The sequence below is a fragment of the Leptopilina heterotoma genome, unplaced genomic scaffold (assembly GCF_015476425.1).
Source record: "Leptopilina heterotoma isolate Lh14 unplaced genomic scaffold, ASM1547642v1 Lhet_68, whole genome shotgun sequence".
Classification (NCBI taxonomy): Eukaryota; Metazoa; Arthropoda; class Insecta; order Hymenoptera; family Figitidae; genus Leptopilina; species Leptopilina heterotoma.
In genome coordinates this window covers 2,561,307-2,583,387 of record NW_025111157.1, presented here as the reverse complement: position 1 = coordinate 2,583,387, position 22,081 = coordinate 2,561,307, and the positions used below count along the sequence as shown (strand labels likewise).

Sequence of the window (22,081 nt, the reverse complement as noted above, 5' to 3'; positions counted from 1 at the left end):
TTTTATTGACTTTATTGTTTAATTATACAATTTTATAATTTTAGAAAATTTATAATCTTATTTTGTACTTTTACGAAAGCTTTTTTTTCGTAAATCTGTTAGTTATTCCTTTTAGAAAGACTGGATATGATTTAATCAATTTTATATATGTATATCGTATAATGACTTTTTTATATTTGGAAAAAAAAATTCGTAGCCTGCCGACAGAAAGTGAAAGATTTAAGCATGAGCTTTGAGATTTGGGAGCAATGAAAATTTGTAGATATTCATATACATAAATATTTAAAGACTTCTCATTAAAGTGGATCATTTTTTTTTTATAATTTTAGATAAATTGAAATTTCTAGTTATTTTGATTTAGTAAAAAAAAATATACATATTTATTAACCAATTGTTATAATTATTGTAGTTATTAATAGTGAATTATGAAAATTTGAAAAATTAATCACAAATTAGTAAATCATTTATTTATTATTCAACTAATATCAAAATTTGTTATTCCAATTCGACTTTTGTTTCTTTTTACGAAATTATTCAATTGCAAAAAAACTTTTAAAATTTTAGTAATTTGCTTCCATATAGTAAAATAATTTGCAATTATAGTTCCACGTTGAAAATGAACTGACGCAATAAGAGAGGGAAAAAAAATATTTCAACGATGAATTTTTTGGAAAAGTGTAGAGAATTTTTTTGATGAGATAGATTATTGAAAATTGTATAATTATTTTAGTCGGTTGTCTGCATTTTTAAAGGCTTTAAATTAAGTATTGTAATATTAAAATTTTTGGAATTGTTATCAGTGCTCATTTGAGTAAAGCACACAAGCAATGCTATGTAATTGAAACTAGATAAAAATATATTTTTTGAGTTGATGTCGTCTTTTTTTTTATTGATAAAATGTTACAATTTTTTATGTATCCTTTATATAATTTTTATTTTTGTTATAATTTTGTATAATTCGTCTCCCCTTAATTATGATTCAGTCTGAATTTAAAGAAAGACAAAAAAATAATTTATAGAGAGTTTATTAAATTGCTTAAGATTTTTACGGTACTTAACAGACATTTAAATAATTTTCCCTAAAAATAAACACTCCGATCGTAGCTGTGTATGTTTTTTTTGTCAAATGCGAAATACTTATAAAAAAAAAAATTTTTCTTATTTTTCTAATTTTCGAATTACTGTTTTTCTTTGTCTCGCCAATGGACCAATATCTTTCAGCCAATAATATAAAGAAATATGCCTTTAACTTACATTATATAAACGTAGGAAAAATATTCACTCCATAGAACAGAGCAAAGATCTTTTTTTTAAAAACATCATTCTTAAAGGACTATTTGACAATATGGAATAATCGCTTAACACTAGTTTTCTCATGTCTATACTAAATTCTGATCTATAACTACACATCCGAGTAAACAGTATTTTATTTAATTATCCTTACGATTCATCGCATTCTTTGTCCTGTTTATATATTTCCAAAAAATTAAGAAATAGAAATTCTTCATCAATCAATAAAAAATCCGACACAAAATAATGAATTATTCACTATTCATTAAATGTGAAAATACTGATTTTTATAAACGTAATATATTCATAATAAGAAAAAAAAGTCCTTCAAAATGAAATTTCTCACATTATTTTTTCAGAAAAAAAAATCTCCAGTTATTTTATAGATGAAAAGCTATGTGTAAAAAATTAATTTAATTATCGATTTGACGTACATTTTTCTCTGATTTACATTTATAAGAACAAAAGCAATTCGTCTAATTCCCAAGTTTCTTTTTTTAAATTCCTTTTTCCCATCCTATTTTTTTCATCGACAGGAAAAAATTTGTCATTTTCAGCTTTTTGGGAATAAGATAAAAATAATATTTCAAGGGAATTTTACAAAAATTTTCTTTGCTTTCCGTTATTATAAATAAAAATAATTGATACTTGAATAACATTATTGCTTCATCAATTGGAAATTATCACAAACATAAAAAATAGAATTGTTAATAGAAATGAAAAAAAAATACAAAGAAAAATGAGACCCGAGAATTTTATTCCGTAAAGCTGAAATGTATCGATATTTTAGTAGACTAGCTACTCTTGTGGTGCCATCGCTCGCGCTTGAGCTCTCACTCGTTTCTCGTATTCAAGTCGATTTTGACTGAAATTAGAAAGAAAGAAAAAACATTCAATATTAATTATATAAAACATTGTTTCCAATGCTAAAAATATCTTATTTCTTAAAATTGAATCCTCATAAAGAATTTTATCAACAAATTTTTGAATAATTAAATTTTTTTGATGAAATCAAATAAAATTTTTAAGAATAATCACATTTTTCAAAGAAATTTGATTAAAATTGTATTAAAAAGTAATTGAAATTCTGCGATGAGTTTTATTTATGAAAATAATTGATTCTTAAAAAGAATCTTATTATATACGAAAATAATTAAATTTCTAAAAAGAATTTAATTATTTAAGAAGATAATTGAATTTTTGACTAGAATTTTATTAAAATTTTCTAAAATAATTGAATTATTGCGAAGAAATTTATAAAAAATTTCATTAAAATAATTGATATTGAAAAACATTACATTAAAAGGAAAATTTTTAAAAATAATTTAATTGTTTCTTAAAATTGAAGACTGATAAAGAATTTTACCAAAATATTTTAAAAACAATTGAATTCTTTCGAAGAATTCCAATAAAAATTCTAAGAATAATTGCATTTTCAGAAATTCATAAAATTAATATTGTATTGCAAATAATTGAAATCCTGCAATAAATTTTATTACTTATGACAATAATTAAATTCAGAGCGTAGAATATAAAATTTTTTTTAAATAATTGATTTTATACGAAAAATGTTATGAAAATTGTATTTTAAATAATTGAATTCCAGTTAAAACTTTATTATTTTTGAAAATGTTTGAATTTCTGCTAAGAATTTTATTAAAAATATATTCACAGTAATTGAATTTATCTTAAGTATTTTATTATTTATGAAAATAATTGAATTCCCGACAAGAATTTTATTATTTATGAGAATAATTAAATTCTTACAAATTTTTTTAACGAATTTAACTAAAATTTTAATTGAAAATGATTCAATTATTTAAAAGTACAAAAAAAAAATAATTTATTGAATAATTGAATTTTTTTGAAGAATTTTATTACTTTTGAAAATAATTGAATTTCTGCAATTATTTGTAATTTCTCCAAAATTCAATTTTTTGTGTTTTTAATTAAATTCTCCTATAAATTCATTATTTTTAATAATTAATTAAATGCATATTAAAGATTTTAACTAATTTCAGAAGTATTTAAATTATTAAAATTTTTCAAAAATCTAAGTTCTTTAAAAGTTTTGAATTAAATTTATTGAAAATTAAAATCTTCTAAATTAAATTGTTAGAAATAGAAAAAATTTATGTTTTTGTATTAGAATTCGTGGTAATTTCATAGTTTATGAGTCAAACAAAAAAAAACACAAAAATACAGAATTTTCTCATGAATTCTAAAAATTTAATTTTTCCCAGTACTTTTAATAAAAATCCCTGACTTCCCTGATTGATGGCAACCCTGAATCAGCAGCTGTTGGATAATTAAAATAAATAAAAATTGATAATTACCAGTAGATTGTATACGCTTCTGCTTGAGCTGGGTCTTTAACATTAGGTTCATTGAGGAGATCTTGAATGCCCAGAAGAATTTGTTTAATCGTAATCGCTGGCCTCCAATCTTTTTCTTCATCTAAGAGCGACAAGCAAACTGTTCCCGATGGATATACATTTGGGTGGAAGAGAGGTGGTTCAAATTTACATTTTGGTGGACTCGAAGGATAATCGTCTTTGAAGATCATTCGTAATTTGTATAATCCTCCTTCCCATGGTGTCTAAATAAACAATTTTCAAAATTTTACAAATTTATCACAAATAGAATAAATTAATAAATCACTCGTCATAGTCATAACGGAGAAAGCAATTAAAAAGAAAATCCCCAGTTTCAATCAAACCGTCATAAATGCTTTATTTACCTTTAATTTTATCTTTCATTTTAATTTAATACTTGTTCATTATTTCACTTTGTATACACTTAGTTTACGGAAAATAAATATTTTCACTGATTTTCACAAGAAACCGTTACTTTTACAAAATTCAAGTCACACATGAAATTTTCACTTTTAAGTAAAAAAAAAAACACTCACCGATTTTTTCCCAGGTATTGCACACTCCCAACTCATCAAGTTGAGTGTACCATCCGGATTTTTTGTCGGACGTGCAACAAATCCCTTTGAAAAAACAAATAATGTTAATGACATTGATCTCCTCACAAAAATATTAAAAATTTAAATACTCAAAAAATTTCAATTTTACTACAAATGAGATTTTTTTTTTCTTATAATAAATAATAAATTTCTTTTGAACATTCAAAACTTGGAGTGTAAAACGTTAAGAGACGAATTTATTCGCCTCCAGCGCAAGTGTCATTGAGGTTATATTGACAAACTTTATTCTTCCACCACTATTTTTACTAAACTTAGAATAGAAAATAATAAAAAAAAAGGGATCGCAATATATACAAAATCGAAGAATTTTTCCAAATTTCAATACTGGGTAAAACAAAAAAAAGTAATTTCTGTTTACAAGCATGTGCATTAATAAGGGACATGCTTACAACATCCACCTGTGAATTGTTTAATCTACAAAAGAAAATGTTCGTGCAATAGGAGTTATTGGGAAATAAAGGATTAAACACGAAGGGGAATAGGAAAAAGAATGCTTTTTAACGAAAAATAATAAATACATACGAAAGGATGATCCTTCCTCCACGCCTTCCTTTCCTCTGCGAGTCTAGCTATTGCAATGCCTGACATTGGTCTGGAACAGAAATAACATTATTTTTCTCAAAAAATTTTCACTTCAAAAACACAATTATAATTTCAATAGAGTCTCTTAATTACCAGTTTGAAATAAATTTTCCTCTTTTCAAACTTAAAGCACTTTCTGCGCCTAAATTTCATCAAATATTTTTAGCGGCAAAAGCGAAGCAGCGATGCTACGAAAATTTATTTCGCGTGTTCCTAAATTCTAGAAGAATTTTCCTCCGCTTTTCCACCTAACGCAGGGTTGGACATGTAAATCTTTATTTTCACAATGGCGTCAATTTTTTTATTTTAATTTATTTTTGTCACTAGAAAGAAAATTATTGGCATTATTTTTTCCAAATTTGAGAATATTGATTTCTTTCGGAACAAAATATTTTTATTATAATCATTTATTTTAAGGAAGCATAATTTAAGTATGTAATTTGGAAAGAATTAGAAATAAAGTTAATTAAGTTCGTTCATATCGCCTTGTTTTCATGGAAAATGATTATATTATGTATTGTACACAAGGTGTTCACTTTGAACATAAAGTCGAATTCACAATATTGTAATTATCATTAACATTTTTCTACTTGAATAATTTGAATGAATTGCAAATTAAATTTGAATTGATTTTAAACGATAATGAAAATATAAAATTAAAGGAAAATTAGATTCAAAATTTAAATTAAATTTAAAAAAAGTAAAATTTAACTTACTGTGTTTTACTTACCCAACCCTGACGAGTGTCACATTTCGGACGTTCAGAGAAACTTGTCCACTAGTCGAGTCGGCCATCTTAGAATATGTTCGTGGTGCTTGTATAGTTAACCGAAAATAACTATTTCAAAGTCTTCAAAAGCATACAAATATTAATTTTTTACTTTCTTGAATATTTCTAATAAAATAATTAGTTAATTTATAGTACAAGGAAAGAAGCCTGTTTGTATTTGAGTATTTACGATACAAAGAATTTGTTTATATCCTCAAATTTACAGCTGTCAAAATTGAAACTTTAGTTCAAAACAAACGAAATAATTCAATGTTCGAAAGGAACATACAAAAGAAAATTATTTCAATAGAGATTAATTTTGAAATTAAAGTCTAAAACAAGTATATTAATTCAATGCACCTATTTTTAATATTAAATAGTTAAAAACAAACTATTTGAAGAGGAAAAATTTGCTTTCGAAAATAACTTTCTCTTGGTGATGCTTGGTGAGTTTATTACTATATATATTTTTTCTTAAAATATTCAGAATTCAGAGGATATTTTCCGGATAATTTCCATCACCCGGTATGTAAATAAAATATACTCAGTGTATCTATAAAACAATTTCTTAAAATCTAAATATTTTTTTAATATTCAGTATTATTGAGCATATTACATTTTAATTGATGCAAAAAAACCTGAATGTCACAATCGGGGAATAAATTCTTTAAATGAAAACATTTTTAATTTATTAATTCTTTATTTAAAAATTATTTTCAAGTACATTCCATTGATAACAACGCGAACATTGACGTCGTTTGTTGATTATAAATAAAATCTGAACTTTACGACCCACATATGCCTGTCTTTAGACAAATCATTACAGGATAACTTCTTATCTAATTATAATTATTTTGCTAGAAAATGTCATCTTGACATTTTCCTTTAAAAGGAGAAAATTTAAAAATAAACAATTTTGCGGTATTTAAACAAAATGATTTTCTTTATAATATATTCTTGATGAAGTATTATAATTAAAAGGCGAGAAAGATTATAAATTTAATTGCAATTATTTTCTATAAGAAATAAGTTTAATTAACTGAAAATCATAATGACGACATGGATCAGAGGGTAACTGACAAAAACATGCGATTCTTCTATCAGTTTGCGGGAGTCGTTCTTGATTTAAGTTTCTGAAACGAAAGGACAAAATCTTTTTGAAAAAAAGAGTTATTTTTAAATAGTATTTTACTTTTTGCTGTGACGCATTTTTTTGTGAAAAAAGAATGCTTTTTTTTTAATTGTTAATTAGTTAAAAATTACAACTGTGATCAATGTGAAAAAATTGCTGCGAAAAAAACAAAGTGTTATTACAATTAAATTAAGAAAAAAATGCAAATAAAAGATAAAAAAGCTATTGTTATTGGAGCAGCTAGCAGTTTAGGTTTGGCTTTCAGTACCGAACTTTTACGAAACGGCGCAGCGGTAATTAAAAACTAATTTTACTTTTGAAAATATAAAATATGTCAAACGAGTCAAAAAAATAATATTTCAATGTATTTTTTCCTATTTTTTTTTATTATAAAAAAATCTTTTAAAATTCACACTGACATTTACTTTTTCAGATTGTAATTTTAGTCGATTCAGATGAATTAATAGGACAGTCAATTGTGGAGAAACTCAATTTAGAATTTGGGAAGAAACGAACTATTTTCCTGCAGTGTGACATAACGAAAAATTCCGAGTTCGATGGTAATTGTTAAAATATTTTCAGTCTAAGAAAAGTAGAATAAATGTAATTATAAATATTAGGATAAAAAAATTAATTATTAAAATATTTTCAATCAAATAAAAGTAGAATAAATTCAAATATAAATATTACGATAGAAAAATAAATTATTAAAATATTATTTTAGAGCAATTCAATTATTTTCAATACAATTTTAATAAAATTTCTCGAAATTATTTTTACTATAATATTAATTAAATTCGATTATTCTTTAGAATTTAAATATAAATTCAATTATTTTCGACAATTTTGATGGAATTCTTTTAAAGAAATCATTATTTTCAAAATTTTTAATAAAATTCCTTTAACAAATTCTATTATTTTCAAAAATTCAGAAAAAACTTTTGGAAACAATTCAATTCTTTTTATGAACTGTAAAATCCTCCGCAAGAATTCAATTATTTTCAAAAATAAGAAAATTCTTCGCAAGATTAAAATATTTTCATAAATAATAAAACGTTTCAGAGGAATTCAATTACTTTCAATACAATCTAAATAAAATTTCTCGAAATAATATTATAATTATTTTTAAAAATATTTAAATTCAATTATTTTCAAGAGTTTTAATAAAAATTCAATTATTTTCACCAATTCTGATAAAATTCTTCGAAACAATTCAATTATTTTTTAAATTGTAAAATTCTTGCCAAGAGTTCAATTATTTTTGTAAATAGTAAAGTTTTTCTGAGAAATTCAATTATTTTCAATATAATTTCAATACAATTTCTCCAAAGAATACAATTATTTTTAAAAATATTAATTCAATTCGATTATTTTCAAGAATTTTAAAATAAATTCAATTATTTTAAACAATTCTAATAACAAATTCTTCGAAACAATTAAATTATTTTTAATACAATTTTAATAAAATTTCTAGGAAAAAATTCAATTCTATTCAAGAAGATTTTAATAAAATTTCTCTAACAAGTTCAATTATGTTTAAAAATTGTAATAAAATTTTTCTAAACAATTCCCTTGTTCTCAAATGCATTTAACAAAATTTTTTGTAAATTTCAATTATTTTCAAAATTTTCAATTAAAATTATTTTTAAAAATTACATTATTTTTAATTATTCTAACTATTTTTAATTTTTTTTACATTATTTTTACGAAATTTAATGAAATTAGTTTAAAAAAAAGTAATTATTTTCAAAAACTAATAATATTATTGAAAAGAATTTAATTTTCTATAAATAATTTTAATATAATTTAATAGGAAAATTATTAATTACAATTAATGATAAACACGATTATTTAAAGAGCTTAAAAGAAAATCTTCATAAAATTCAATTACTTTCAAAAGTTTCAGTAAAAATAATTTTAAAAAAACTCCATTATTTACAGGAAAATTGAAATAATTCTTCAAAACAATTCAATTATTTTAAAGAATTTTAATAAAAATCTTGCCAAGAATTAAATTATTTTCAATACAATTTTCATTACATTTTCTCGAAAGAATTCAATTATTGAAAAAAATGTTGATAAAATTCTTGAAATGAATTCAATTATTTTCAAATATTTTTTATAAATACTTTGCAAGTATTCAATGATTTTCAGTACATTAATTTAAAAAATTGAAAACATTTAAAATTATTAAAAAAGTTAGGAAACAAATTTGAAACAAATTTATTTCAGCAACTTTCAAAAAAGCAATTTCAATTTTGGGAGGACTCGATATTTTGATAAATAATGCAGAAGTCGTCAGTGAAGAGAATTTCGTTAAAGCTGTTGATATTAATGTTGTAAGTATATTAATTAATTCGAGTATTCAGACAAAAATTCTTCACGAATTACTAATAATTAAAGTACATAATGAAAAAATCTGTTGAAAAAATTGTGAGCATTATTGTTTTTTTTTTTATTTTTTTTTCGACAATCGTTTATTTTAATATAATAAATTATACATTTGTACATTATGAATTGTAATTTAAATTTAAATAGACTGCAGTAATTAGAGGAAGTTTATTAGCGGTTCAACAAATGGGAAAGGACACCGGTGGAAAAGGTGGTGTGATTATTAATGTCTCATCAGTTGCTGGTCTTCAAACTTTGCCTAATTATCCCATCTATTCGGCAACAAAACACGCCATTGTTGGCTTCAGTCGTTCATTCTCAGTGAGTTTATTTAATAAATTACAAATTTTTTCAATTATTTTTCAATTTATTTTTCTATTTTTTTTAATTATTTCAATTTTTTTATTTTTTAATTATTTCATTTTAATTTAATTTTTAATAATTTTTTCATTTAATTATTTTTTTTTTAATTATTCTTTTTTCTCAGCAAATCAATTTTTTTTTATTTTTTTTTATCAAAAAATAAATTTTTTTACAATTTTTTTTTTGGCAGAAAATATAAATTTTTTTACACATATTTTTGTTATCAGAAAATAATTTTTTGTTGAAAATTCAAAATTTCTAAAATAATAATTTCTTTTTTTTTAGCAACCTTACCATTATCAGCGAACAGGTGTTCGAATAATAGTCCTTTGTCCTGAAATAGCAAACACTTTAGAGTCAATGACTTCCGATGATTCATCAGATTTGGAAAATCTCGAGTGTCCCAACTTTTTCGATGCGGAAAAAGATCCACAAAAGTAATTCTCGTAATTTTTTCTTCCTAAATTCTTTTTAAAATTCTTTCTTCCTTCTTGAAATAACGTAAAATAATTTCATACAGATAATAAAATGTTTGTAATTTTAAATTCGATATTTTAAATTCAATATTTTTAATTCAATATTTTAAATTCAATATTTTAAATTCAATGTTTCAATACAATATTTTTAATTTAATATTTTAAATTCAATATTTGAAATGCAATATTTAAAAGACAAATATTTAGAATTATATAAATCTAGAGACAAGGAAGGAAATTAAATAAGAATATTACTTTTTTTGCAGAGTGAAGAACATTGCGCACGGTTTGGTTTACGTAATTAGGTGTGCGCAAAACGGCAGCATTTGGGTTAGTGAAGAAGGAAAACCAGTATATGAAATTCAAATTCCTGACGCATTGCCCATAATGTCAAAAGTTGATACTATTTAATCTAAAAAAATTCACGTCAGTTCATTATTAAATTTTAATACTTCATTTTTTACTTCCCTACGCAGTGGAGAATTTTTTTTATTCCTCAATTTCTCGAAATTAATTTGTCATTGTCTTTATTATCAAAATTTAAATTAATTCAGAGGAAATCTAAATCATTTTAATCATTTACTATTGATTATTTTAGTCATTGTAAAATTTTGTACAATAAAAAACGAAAATAAATAAATTTGAAATACGAATCATTTTTAATTAGTAAATTGGTAATTAATAATTAGTTTAATTAATTAATTACCTGATATTAATTCGAACGACAAATTCCATTAAAGTACAATCTCTCAATATCTTCTATGCATGATCCGCAACATTTTGGAAATATTTTCATCAAATTGTCGGTATAGCAAAAAATACCTTCTGGCAAACAAGTGTCCAGTGACATTACGCTGAGATTTAAGTAAATGACAATGAAAAAGAAGAATATCGCTTTAATCATGTTTCTGATGATGATAATGACTTGTGACTGATACTTTTGAAAGTTTCAGATGATGCATTTATATATGTGCCCTTTTTTATTTAACCTTGGAGTAAAGATTTTATAATTATATGTTTAGAAAGATTCCAATCTTCAACCTGCATATTATCAGTCGACTCACCTCAATTTATTGAGTGTGTTTAACTCTTAAGGATATTTCCCATAGAAAAAATATATTTAACTGTCATACTTTTTTAATTCTCTCAACTTTCAACAATACTCCTCTTCACCTTCGACAAAAACCTTCTCAAACTTTGCAATCGATAATTAATTTTAAAAAAAGTAGCAAAAAGTAGCTTTCAAACTAAAAAAAAAGTAGTAAAAAAGTAGCTATTGAAAAATTAAACTTGACGATCAAAAAGACTCGTTTTAGACACTTGACAAAACTGACAAAAATTCCATTTAATATTTTTTATTTTCCTGACTTTTTTCTAATTTTCATAAAAAATATTTACTTCTTTTCTTATCCTACTGCTAATAAATTCAATTCCTGCAACGAATTTTTTTATTCATCAAAAAATTTAAATATTTAGAAAAATAATTTAATTCTGGCGAAGAATTTTATACAAAATTTGCAAATAATTGATTTCTTTCGACTAATTTTATGCAAATTCTAATTATTTAAATAATTCAATCCCTGAGAAATTTTTATTATTTATGAAAATAATTAATAACGAAAATTTTTACAAAAAATTTTTTAAATAATTGAATTTTGTTTGAAAATTTTATGAAAATAGTAGATTTTAAAAATCATTGAATTGCGAAAAGTTTTGAAAGAATAATTAAATTTTACAAAGAATTCAAGTAAAATTTTTGACAATAATTAAATTCTTTCGAACGATTTTATTAGAATTTTTTTAAATAATTAAATTTCCAAGAAGAAATTTATTACTTTCAAAAATAATTGAATTCTTGTGATGAATATTGTTATTTACGAAAATAATTGAATTTTGCAAAGAATTTTATTAAAATGCCTCAAAGTAATTGAATTTTCAAGAATAATTTTGCTATTCATCGACATAATTGAATTCTTCTGAAGAATTTTTTAAAGTAAATAATTGAATTCTTATAGACGAATTTCATTAAAATCTAAAAGAATAATTGAATTACTTGAAAAAAATTTAATTAAAATTGTATTTAAAATAATTGATTTTTTCGAACAATTTTATTATTTTGAGGCATTTTAATAAAATTCGTTGCAAAATTCAATTATTTTCACAAATAAAGTTTCCACAAGAATTCAATTATTTAAAATAAAATATTCATACTATTTATTATATTTCCAAAAATTAATTATTTAAAACAATATTTACAAAATTCTTATAAAGAATTCAATCATTTTCAAAACTAATAAAAATTTTCACAGAAATTCAATTATTTTCGTAAATAATAAAATTCATCGCAGGATTTCAATTATTTTTGAAAATTTTAATAAAATTCTTTGCAAATAATTATTTTCATAAATAATAAAATTCTTCGAAGGATTCAATTACTTTTAATACAATTTTACAGGAATTGCTCGAAAAATGTAATTATTCTTAAAAATTTAATTTCAATTCCTCAAAAAAATCAATTATTTAAAAAAATGTTTTTTTTTAATTCTTTGAAAGAATTCAATTATTTACAAAAATATTCGAATTTTTCACAGGAATTCAAATATTTTAATAAAATTGTTCGAAAGAAATCAATTATTTTAAATACAATTTTAATTTAATTTTTTTTGAAATAATTCGATTATTCTTTTAGATTTTAATAAAATTCTTCCCAAAAATTCAATTATTTACATAAATAATTCTTCGAAAGAATTCAATTAGGTCGATAAATAAAAAAATTGTTTCCGAAAATTCAATTATATTTTGAGGCATTTTAATAAAATGCTTTGCAAAATTCAATTATTTTTATAAATAACAATATTCATCACAATAATACAATTATTTTTTAAAATAATAAATTCCTTCTTGGAAAGTCAATTATTTTAAAAAATTCTAATAAAATCGTTCGCTAGAATTCAATTATTGTCAAAAATGTTAATTTAATTAATTTAATTTTATTAAAAGCTAAAAGAATAATTTAATTATTTTTAAAAAAATTTATTTAAAATTATATTTAAAATAATTTATTTCTTTCCAATAATTTTATTAAAATATTTGAAAATAATTGAATTCCTGTGAAAAATTCTAAAATTTTTGTAAATAATTGAATTCTTCCAAAGAATTTAAAAAAAACCATTTTTTTAAATAATTGATTTTTTCGAGGAATTGTAATTAAATTTTTAAGAATAATTACATTTTTTGAGCAATTCCTGTAAAATTGTATTAAAAATAATTGAAATCCTGCGAAGAATTTTATTATTTATGAAAATAATTGAATAGTTATAAATAATTTTATTACAATTTTCAAAAATAATTGAATTTTTAAGAAGAATTTTATTATTTATGAAAATAATTGAATTATTAATAAAAATTTTATTAAAATGTTAAAAAAGAATTGAATTTCTGTGAAAAATTTTGTTAGTTTTGAAAATAATTGAATTCTTTATTATGAGAATTTCATAAACATTGTTTTAAATAATTAATTTTTTCGAAATATAATAAATATTTATGAAAATTTTATTTTAAATAATTGAATTCTTGTGGAAATCTTTATTCGTAAAAATAACTGAATTTTTCGATTAATTATAATTTAAAATAGTATTAAAAATAATTGAAATTCTTCGATGAGTTTTATTATTTATGAAATTAATTGAATTCTTGCTTAGAATTTTATCAAAAATTTTTTTAAAAAATTTAATTTTCATGAAAAATGTTATTATATTAGTGTTGTTAATAATAAATATTAGCTTTTAGTTGCTGAAATCGAAAAAAAAGTATCCAAATAGTAGCATAACGTAAAAAAGTAGTAAATAGTAGGTTTTAGTATAGATGAGTGCGAAGCCTGCATTCTCTTTAAATAAAGAAAAAAAATTCCTATCTTCGCGAAAAACTGTCTCATATTTTTCCTTAATGAATAGAAAAACTTTCTTTCCTTCTAGAAAAGAAAACAAAATTTTCTTTTTCCAGAAAAATAGAAATATTTTTTTTTTCCTTTAAAATTCAATTTTTGTTTTGAATTACAATTCTGGTAATTTCTCTTACTTCAAAAGTTGATGGAAGTTAAATTTCTCTTACTCTAAAGTTGATGGAAGTTCATTCCTCCACTCAATGTTGAATTTTTTAATAATTAATTTAATCATTGTAATTACACCGCATTATCGCAATAAAACAATGTTTGCATTCTTTTTGGATGAAAATTTATAACATCCGTGTCGTGTGGCAGACATTGACGTGCACACGACTCTTGGACTTGCCTATTGGTCTTTACCAAGTACAAAAGTACAAAAGTTCCTCCCCTCGCCCTGAAACACGCATGAGAGGGTAAAATTCTCGATAATAAATGTGTGGTACATATACATATACGTAAGTCAATCGTCATTTAATATAATTTCAACGATTGGTTTGAACTGGTTCCTTATTGAACTTTACTCAACTGATATAAACTATACAGAAAATATTCTCTCTTTAATTATATTTTTTCCAACTTCTCTTTTTTTCTCTCCTCATGTGTGGAAAATAAAAAAAAAATCCTTGTCATCAAGAAATACAATTTTTTTTTCTCAATATCGACAATTTCCGTATGCTTCCAAATTAAAGAAAAAGGAAATAGAAAATTGACGACTTTTCTCATGTGTCATCGTTGTATACACACAATTTCTCAGAATCAGGTCAAATTGATGATAACCCGAACGACATTAAATTTATTACACAAAATATTCTAAGAGTTTGGGGAATTTTTGTGTATTTGCAAATTGTATACAAAATTTGTTAGTTCGAAAAATTATATTCTTTTATTACTTTTTTTTCCTTTCGATATCAGAAATTACTAAAAATCTATAATCTACAAAAATGGAAAATCCAGTTCAATTTAAAGAAAATAATTTTCTTAATTTTTGTTTTCAATTTGATTCAATTTTCAATTTCAAGCAATTTGGTCAAATTCCTTTTTGCTAAAATTAAAAAATATATATTACGTTTAATAAATTTAATAAATTTAATAAAATAAAATAATTGTAAAGAGAATTTATTAAATTGTTATCAAAGAAACGATAATTAAAAGTCTCATGATCATATCGTCACTATAATTATTTCTTAGTAAGCGTAAATATTTTTTTTTTATTTTGACGTAAGTGTTTTTTTTTAGTTCAAAACTTTCGTCAATGATAGTAGTTGAATTTTTTTTTTCAAAATAAAAAGAAAAAAATACTGTTTTTTATATTTTCATAAAAAAAAAATCTCTATTTCTTTCGAAATTTCGAAGCCGTCGATTAATTAAATTCAAATTGAATAATAAAAAATAAAATAAATAAAAAAATACTGTTTTTTTATATTTTCAAAAAAAAAATCTCTATTTCTCTAGAAATTTCGAAGCCGTTGATTAATTAAATTAAAATGAATTAATAAACATCACAATGAGCGTTCAACTCATCGAATAATGTAAACAAAAGTTACAGAGAAACAAATCATATTACACATAAACTGAAATAATTGACCTTCATCTCAGAATATTTCCCAGAAAAATTATTCTCTCGATCAGACAAAAAGATATTTATATAATTAAAAAAAAATTAAAAGCACGCGCAAGTGACAAGTGTGAACTTTCTTATTATAACAATTATTTTTATAATAATTCTTTAGATATTCTTTAGAAATTGCAAAATTCTCATTGTAATATTTTTATACAGAAAACTAAATTTCTATTTACGTAACAAATTTCTGCATATAATGTATAATTAATTGTATAATTAATTAAATATAAAAATAATCTTTTCTATTTCAAAAAAAATTGCAAAATTGATTTTTAATTATCAATTAAATGTACGATAATGTTACAATATGTCACACATTTTTTTTTACATAATTTTATTTTATCAGTTCTGAGATATACTCTGCACAGTGTCACGGTCAAGTAATTTTTCATTTTTGAACGAAAATATTTTAATTCACTTGCATTTTCAAAATAATTTCCGTATTTCAATTTTTTTTAATCAAAAAACTGAATTGTTAATTTATTGCTTTGTTCTATCAATTTCCGACTGTCTGGGAAAGATAAGATTTAAAAAAAAATTGCGCAATATTATAAAAAAAGGTGAATTAACATATTTTCAAATTTCTGTTGACAATAATAATAAAATTAATAAAAATAATAAAAATAATAATAATAAAAATAAAAACAATAAAAATAATATTAATAAAAACAGTAAAAATAATTCTAATAAAGGGTCAGCCGCCAAATAATAAAAAGAAAACGAAGAAGAGCAGGGTGTCTAGCGAATCGTCAATTTAAAATTCCCGGGTTTTTCCCGGTTTTTTCCCGGGTTCTTGAATAATTTTCCCGGATATTCACAAAGGATTTAAAAACATATTTAAATGTTTATCAATAACATTATTTACGTAATTAAATATTGTTTTTATTAAATTACAATGATTAAAGTTATACAATAATTTCTAAAAACTTGACATAGAATATCAAAATTCACTTATAAAAATTTCTCAACTTTATAATATAATTGTCAATTCAGGGGAATTTAAGAAAAACTTTTTTTGAAAAAAAAATTCCGCTCGGTACATACATTATACCCTTTGAAATACTTGTAAAATTTAATTAATTTCTCAAACCATGAATTGCACATTATAATGTTTACATAGAATTAAACTAGAATATTTAAGCTTTATTTTTACATAAGTTTCAAGAAAATCGGATGCGACGTGTTTTGAGATATTCAAAAAGGTTATCTTTCAAACTTAATTTTTTTCATAAATTCTATTATTTAAAAAAAAAAATTTCTACCATTATAAAGTTGAGAAATTTTTGTTTTAAAACCACTAATAGTAAATAAAGTTTGGCTTCAATAAATATGAGAAATAATGATTTAAAAATTGCCTTACAATGTCAATTGTTTATAAAGAGGATTATTTTGAAATGGAATGCCCCATATTTAGTTTTAACCACTTGAGCGGCAGGGCGTCAGAATTGGCGTCGGGCGTAGAAGTGACAGAAGCGGCAGAAAGGCGTCAAGACTTGACTCCGATTTTCTAATTCTGTTAGGAGATTTAGAATATCAAAATATAGTAATCTTTTTTTTAAGATTAAAGAAGACATAAGTCTGTTCTTTTATCTTAAAAAAAAATACTTCAGTTTGATATTATAAATCTCCTTACAGAATTAGAAAATCGGAGTCAAGTCTTGACGCCTTTCTGCCGCTTCTGTCACTTCTACGTCTAACGCCAATTCTGACGCCCTGCCGCTCAAGTGGTTAAAAAGTAAAATCTTTGCCTTTCCTATATCACAGAAGATTCTTAATTTCTTCTTATAAAATTTGTTACGTATTGTATACCTATAAATTGTTATATAAAAATAATAATAGTACAAATCCTTTAACTTTTATAATATAACGTATACTAAAGTTAGTTTTAAATAAAATTTAAGTTATTATTTTTACTACTGCTTCATACTATCAATTTACCCTTGACGATTTTGAAAAAAATTATAATTTTTTATATACATAATTCAAAAAATACCCTATAAATAGAAAATTCCCGGGTTTTTCCCGGTTTTTTGAGGTCGAACCAAATTCCCGGGTTTTTCCCGGTTTTTCCCGATTTCCCGGTTCGCTAGACACCCTGAAGAGGAATAAATAAATAAAATTGATAAACATTGATTAAAAAAAAAAAAAAAAAAAAAAATCGACAAAAAGTGAAGAGAAAAATATGCATTAAAAAAATCAAGTTATCAAAATAAAAAATCGTCTCTAGATTCATTTGAAGATAAAAAAAATGTTATAAGAGAAGAAAGTATAATTTCTACTGAGTAATGATGAATTAATCACGCAAATGAGCCACGCGTTTAGAATCATAAAAATGGTTAGATTACAACTTACACGAGTGCATAAAATACAAACTTAAAATATAATCAGGAAGCGCGCGGTCAATCACAATCAAAAGTCAGTCAAGTATAAATACAATTCTGCGTTTAGTATGAAAGTTCATTTCATCTCAACGCGTGATCCATTCGATGACGATATTGAATTATTTCATAAATTAACTTTCAACTCAAGTTTTGTAATTTTATATTAATTTTTTACTATATATATATTTATTAATATTTATTTCCCTAGTTCGAAAAAACAAATATGGGTAAGTTTTCTTTCAATTAAAAAAAAAAATTATTCATTAAATTGTGCAATTAATTAATTGTTTCGAATATTTTCCGCATTCCTTCCTGATGGAACTAATTAATTTATTATTAATAATTTATTTAATTTATTTATTTTATTTACTTTATTTATTTTTTTAATTACTAATTAAATTTCAATTACTTTGTTAATTAATAATTTATTCATTTGATTTAATTAAATTTAATTCACTTAATTTATTTAATTCATTTCTTTTATTCACTTTATTTTTTTCAATTACTAAATAAATTTTAATTACTTTTTTAATTAATAATTTATTCATTTGATTTAATTTACCTAATTAATTTAATTTAATTAATATTCCGTGTGTTTTGACGTTAAGTATTTATTTCAGGTGCAAGTGATTTCACGACAAACGAACCGGAACCGAGAAGTCGGCGATCCTCTGGTTCAGAAAAAATTAAGGAATTGGAAGAAATTAATGGCGTTGTTTCTGGAAAAAATATTTTAATTACCGGAGGAGTTGCCGGACTTGGACAAGCGTTTGTCAATCATTTTTTGCAACACGGAGTAAATGTTAGTAATATTTTTCCAAATTTTCGAAATAAATCCAAGTACCTATTTAGAAAGAAAAGGTGAAAATAATTGAAAATTTTGCAGAAAATCGCAGTTTTAGACGTCGATAAAGTTTCCGGAATGAAAATGGCATCTGCAATGGATAAATCGCATGGAACGAAGAAACTCATTTTTATCCATACGGATGTTTCTAAACATGAAGAGAATATAGGTAAATAAAAAATATATTTTAATTTTATTTTTTTAATTTAATTTTATGTATAATTTTATCTCAATGTTATGAGTCAAAAAAAAAGACAATAAGAAGTAATAAAAACTAAAATATTATTTTGAATATTTTTAGATGCATTTAAAGCAGCAAACGCAGCCATGGGAAGTATAGACATTGTGATAAATAATGCTGGCATATTAGACGAGAGAAGATGGGAGAAAGAAATTGCTGTGAATGTCGTAAGTGAAATTTTCAAATTCCAGATAATTTAATTATTATTATTTCGAGAGAAAATTTCAATCCTTTCGAAAATCGTTTCAATTAAAAAAAAATAATTCTATAAGAAGCGAAATACTTCTAATAAAAGAATCTTTTTCTACTAAATAAAAATAATAATAATAGAGCTCGAACCAGGTCCGTAAATTTGCTTCAAATCCGTAAAAGTCAGTTTTTTTGGAAAAAAAGGTTCGTAAAGTGCATAATTTGATAGAAAAAGAAAGAAAAGTTTATAAATTGTATGATATAATTTGGATAAATTTAGAGAAATTACAAATAATTGCAGAAACTCAATATTATTTTCAAAAGTAATAAAATTCTTCGCAAAAATTCAATTATGTTCAAAAAATTTTAAAAAATTATAGTTAAAATTTCAATTGTTTTTAGAATAATAAAAAAAATTATTTTCCTCAATTCAATTATTTTCAACAATTTCAATAAAATTCTTGATAAAATTTCAATTATTTTCAAAAATTTTCCTCAATTCAATGATTTTTAATATCTACTATTTTAATAAAATTTTCCAAAATAATTCAATTTATTTTTAAAAAATTTAATTAATTAATAAAATTCTACGCAAACCTTTAATTATTTTCATAAAATAATAAAAATTCTACAGGAATTCAATAAATTATTTTAAAAATTTTTATAAATTTCTTCGCAATCATTCATTTATTTTCATAAAAAATAAAACTTTTTCAAGGATTCAATTATTTTTCAGTTAAAAACACAAAAAAAATTTATTTTTAAAAATTCAATTATTTTCAAGAGTAATAAAATTTTTCGCAGAAATTAATATTATTTTAAAAAAAAAATTCTTCACAAGAATTCAATTATTCAATAAATTATTTATTTTTGTATTTAAATAATTGAATTCTCGTAGAATCTTCTAATAAAATTGATTATAAAATTAATTTCAGTTAAAATTTTAGATAATAATTTTGAAATTAATTTTTTTTGAAAAAGTTTAATTGAATTTTTTTTTATATTATTTTAATTTTTTTATTTTCCAAATATATATTGAATTGAAGAATTTACGAATAATTGAAATTTCGTAAAATTGAATATTGTATACAAATGAATTTGAAAATTCTCAAAGAGCTTTTTGGAAAATTATTAAAAATAATCGATTAAAAGAAGAATTTTTTTTTAAATTCTAGAAAATAATTGAAATGATAAAAATAATTTTGAAGAACTACAATATTCTTATAATTTAAAATAATGATTTTATCTTCAGGACATTTTTAATTATTATAAAACATGAAGAAATTGTGATAAAATTTAATTTATAGTTTTAAGTAAAATTTTCTCTTATTTATTTTATTAATTTTCAATTTTTGGTCCGTAAAGTCCGTATTTTTTAATTCCTTCACTGTTTCGAGCCCTGAAATAAAGAAAAATAAGAATAAAAAAATAAAGATAATAAATGAAGAGATTCACTCGAAAAATATTGACAGAGGACAAATTTCTTTTTCAGGCCGGTATGATGTCAATTGCAACTCTGGCTGTCGAATACATGACAAAAGAAAAAGGCGGACGAGGTGGAATTCTAGTGAATATCGCTCAAAATATAGACTTTCGATGGACAGCGCAACTTCCAGTTTACACAGCAACAAAATATGCGATTGTTGGATTATCTCAATCTTTAGCAGTAAGTGACAAACAAAACACTACTAGAATTTCAAACAATTGACAGAGGGAACAAAAATTAGTCACGCACCACATTCTCTGTATCAATTTTCGAAATTACTTCACGGAAAAAGATTTGATTATCGATTTACGGAAAAACAATTTTAAAAAAAAGACCTGAAGTTTTTTGATCTTTTTTTGCTAATAGAGATCGTGTTCCTTTCGGTAAAATAATTTTCCCTGATTGTGATTGTTGTATTTTTCCGCATAAAATCAATTTTCGCATTGACCACCTAAAAAAGTAAGACAAAAAAAAAATTAATTTTCAGGTCAAGTATGATTTCAACAAAACTGGTCTTCGAATATTAACTCTATCGCCAGGATTAACGGAAACAACTTTAACGATAGACAGTCCAAATAAATTATTATCTAGAGTTATGAAAGCAGACTTTGTCAAAAATCTCGAACAACTTCCAATTCAAACGTAAGTATCTAGAATTAAAAATTAAGAATTTATTAAGAATAAAACTGTAACGAAAATAAATAAAAATGGAAAATATTCTCTTTTACAGACCATTCATCGTGGCTCAGGGTCTAATGACAATTCTCAGGTTCGGCGAAACGGGAAGTATATGGGTAATCGAGAACGGAAGTTCACCCCACGAAGTTTTGGTACCCTACTATCGTGATTTGCGACGAATTTACAAAAATAATTTCACAGTCGTCGACACTGTGAAAGTGACGAAAGGTCGACCAATAAGAGAAGTTTGTGACAACACGAGAACTGGTTTAATGAGCTGCGCCTGATACAAATAATACCGAGTTGTATCATTTTATTTTCAAAATTAACAAATTCTTCAGAAGTCAATTTCACGTGGAAGGTCTTTGACCCACTTTGAGAATTTTACAATCAGTAAAAATTTGATCATTAAGGATGAAAGATCATTCTGAATATTTTTATTCAGCTTCCTGTTGAAATAAAATGGCAGTAAGAATTCGAATAGGTGAAGCAGCGTGTTTTTGCTGGAAAAAAAAGAATTATAAAAAAAGAAACGAGAAAGTGTCCGAGACACGAAAAACAAATTTTAATTGTAAGAATATAATTATTAATGCTAATTGATAAATTATACTTGACGAGTGTGATAAAATGTGAATGATAATTTTAAGTACACAAAAAAATCTCAAATAGAAACTGAACTCAATAAATTACTTTTTTACTAAAA

The 22,081-nt window shown here is 22.9% G+C and overlaps 2 protein-coding genes across 2 annotated transcripts; one reads left to right on the top strand and one right to left on the bottom strand.

Annotated features, from left to right (window-relative positions):
* Positions 1–1,009: 1,009 nt before the first annotated feature.
* Positions 1,010–5,117, bottom strand: LOC122510461 (SUMO-conjugating enzyme UBC9-B). Its single transcript, XM_043625122.1, has 5 exons — positions 4,958–5,117; positions 4,805–4,874; positions 4,202–4,285; positions 3,627–3,889; positions 1,010–2,155 (listed from the first exon to the last, which is right to left on the bottom strand). Exons 2-5 carry the CDS (start codon positions 4,868–4,870, stop codon positions 2,089–2,091), a joined length of 480 nt encoding a protein of 159 aa, XP_043481057.1. The 5' UTR covers positions 4,871–4,874; positions 4,958–5,117; the 3' UTR covers positions 1,010–2,088.
* Positions 5,118–6,647: 1,530 nt separating this feature from the next.
* On the top strand, positions 6,648–22,081 carry LOC122510173 (peroxisomal hydratase-dehydrogenase-epimerase-like). Its single transcript, XM_043624630.1, has 12 exons — positions 6,648–7,058; positions 7,199–7,325; positions 8,998–9,104; positions 9,304–9,477; positions 9,805–9,956; positions 10,262–10,404; positions 18,561–18,742; positions 18,827–18,953; positions 19,086–19,192; positions 20,707–20,880; positions 21,188–21,342; positions 21,431–22,081. Exons 1-12 carry the CDS (start codon positions 6,966–6,968, stop codon positions 21,663–21,665), a joined length of 1,776 nt encoding a protein of 591 aa, XP_043480565.1. The 5' UTR covers positions 6,648–6,965; the 3' UTR covers positions 21,666–22,081.

Excerpts from the sequence above, each read along its gene's own strand:
- LOC122510461 (XM_043625122.1), bottom strand. The coding sequence starts at position 4,870 with ATGTCAGGCATTGCAATAGCTAGACTCGCAGAGGAAAGGAAGGCGTGG. Across the intron at positions 4,286-4,804 it reads GGAGGAAGGATCATCCTTTC|GGATTTGTTGCACGTCCGAC; the intron begins GTATGTATTTAT and ends GTTTTTTCAAAG. Across the intron at positions 2,156-3,626 it reads GAAGCGTATACAATCTACTG|TCAAAATCGACTTGAATACG; the intron begins GTAATTATCAAT and ends TTCTAATTTCAG.
- LOC122510173 (XM_043624630.1), top strand. The coding sequence starts at position 6,966 with ATGCAAATAAAAGATAAAAAAGCTATTGTTATTGGAGCAGCTAGCAGT. Across the intron at positions 18,954-19,085 it reads TAAACATGAAGAGAATATAG|ATGCATTTAAAGCAGCAAAC; the intron begins GTAAATAAAAAA and ends GAATATTTTTAG. Across the intron at positions 19,193-20,706 it reads AAGAAATTGCTGTGAATGTC|GCCGGTATGATGTCAATTGC; the intron begins GTAAGTGAAATT and ends TTTCTTTTTCAG.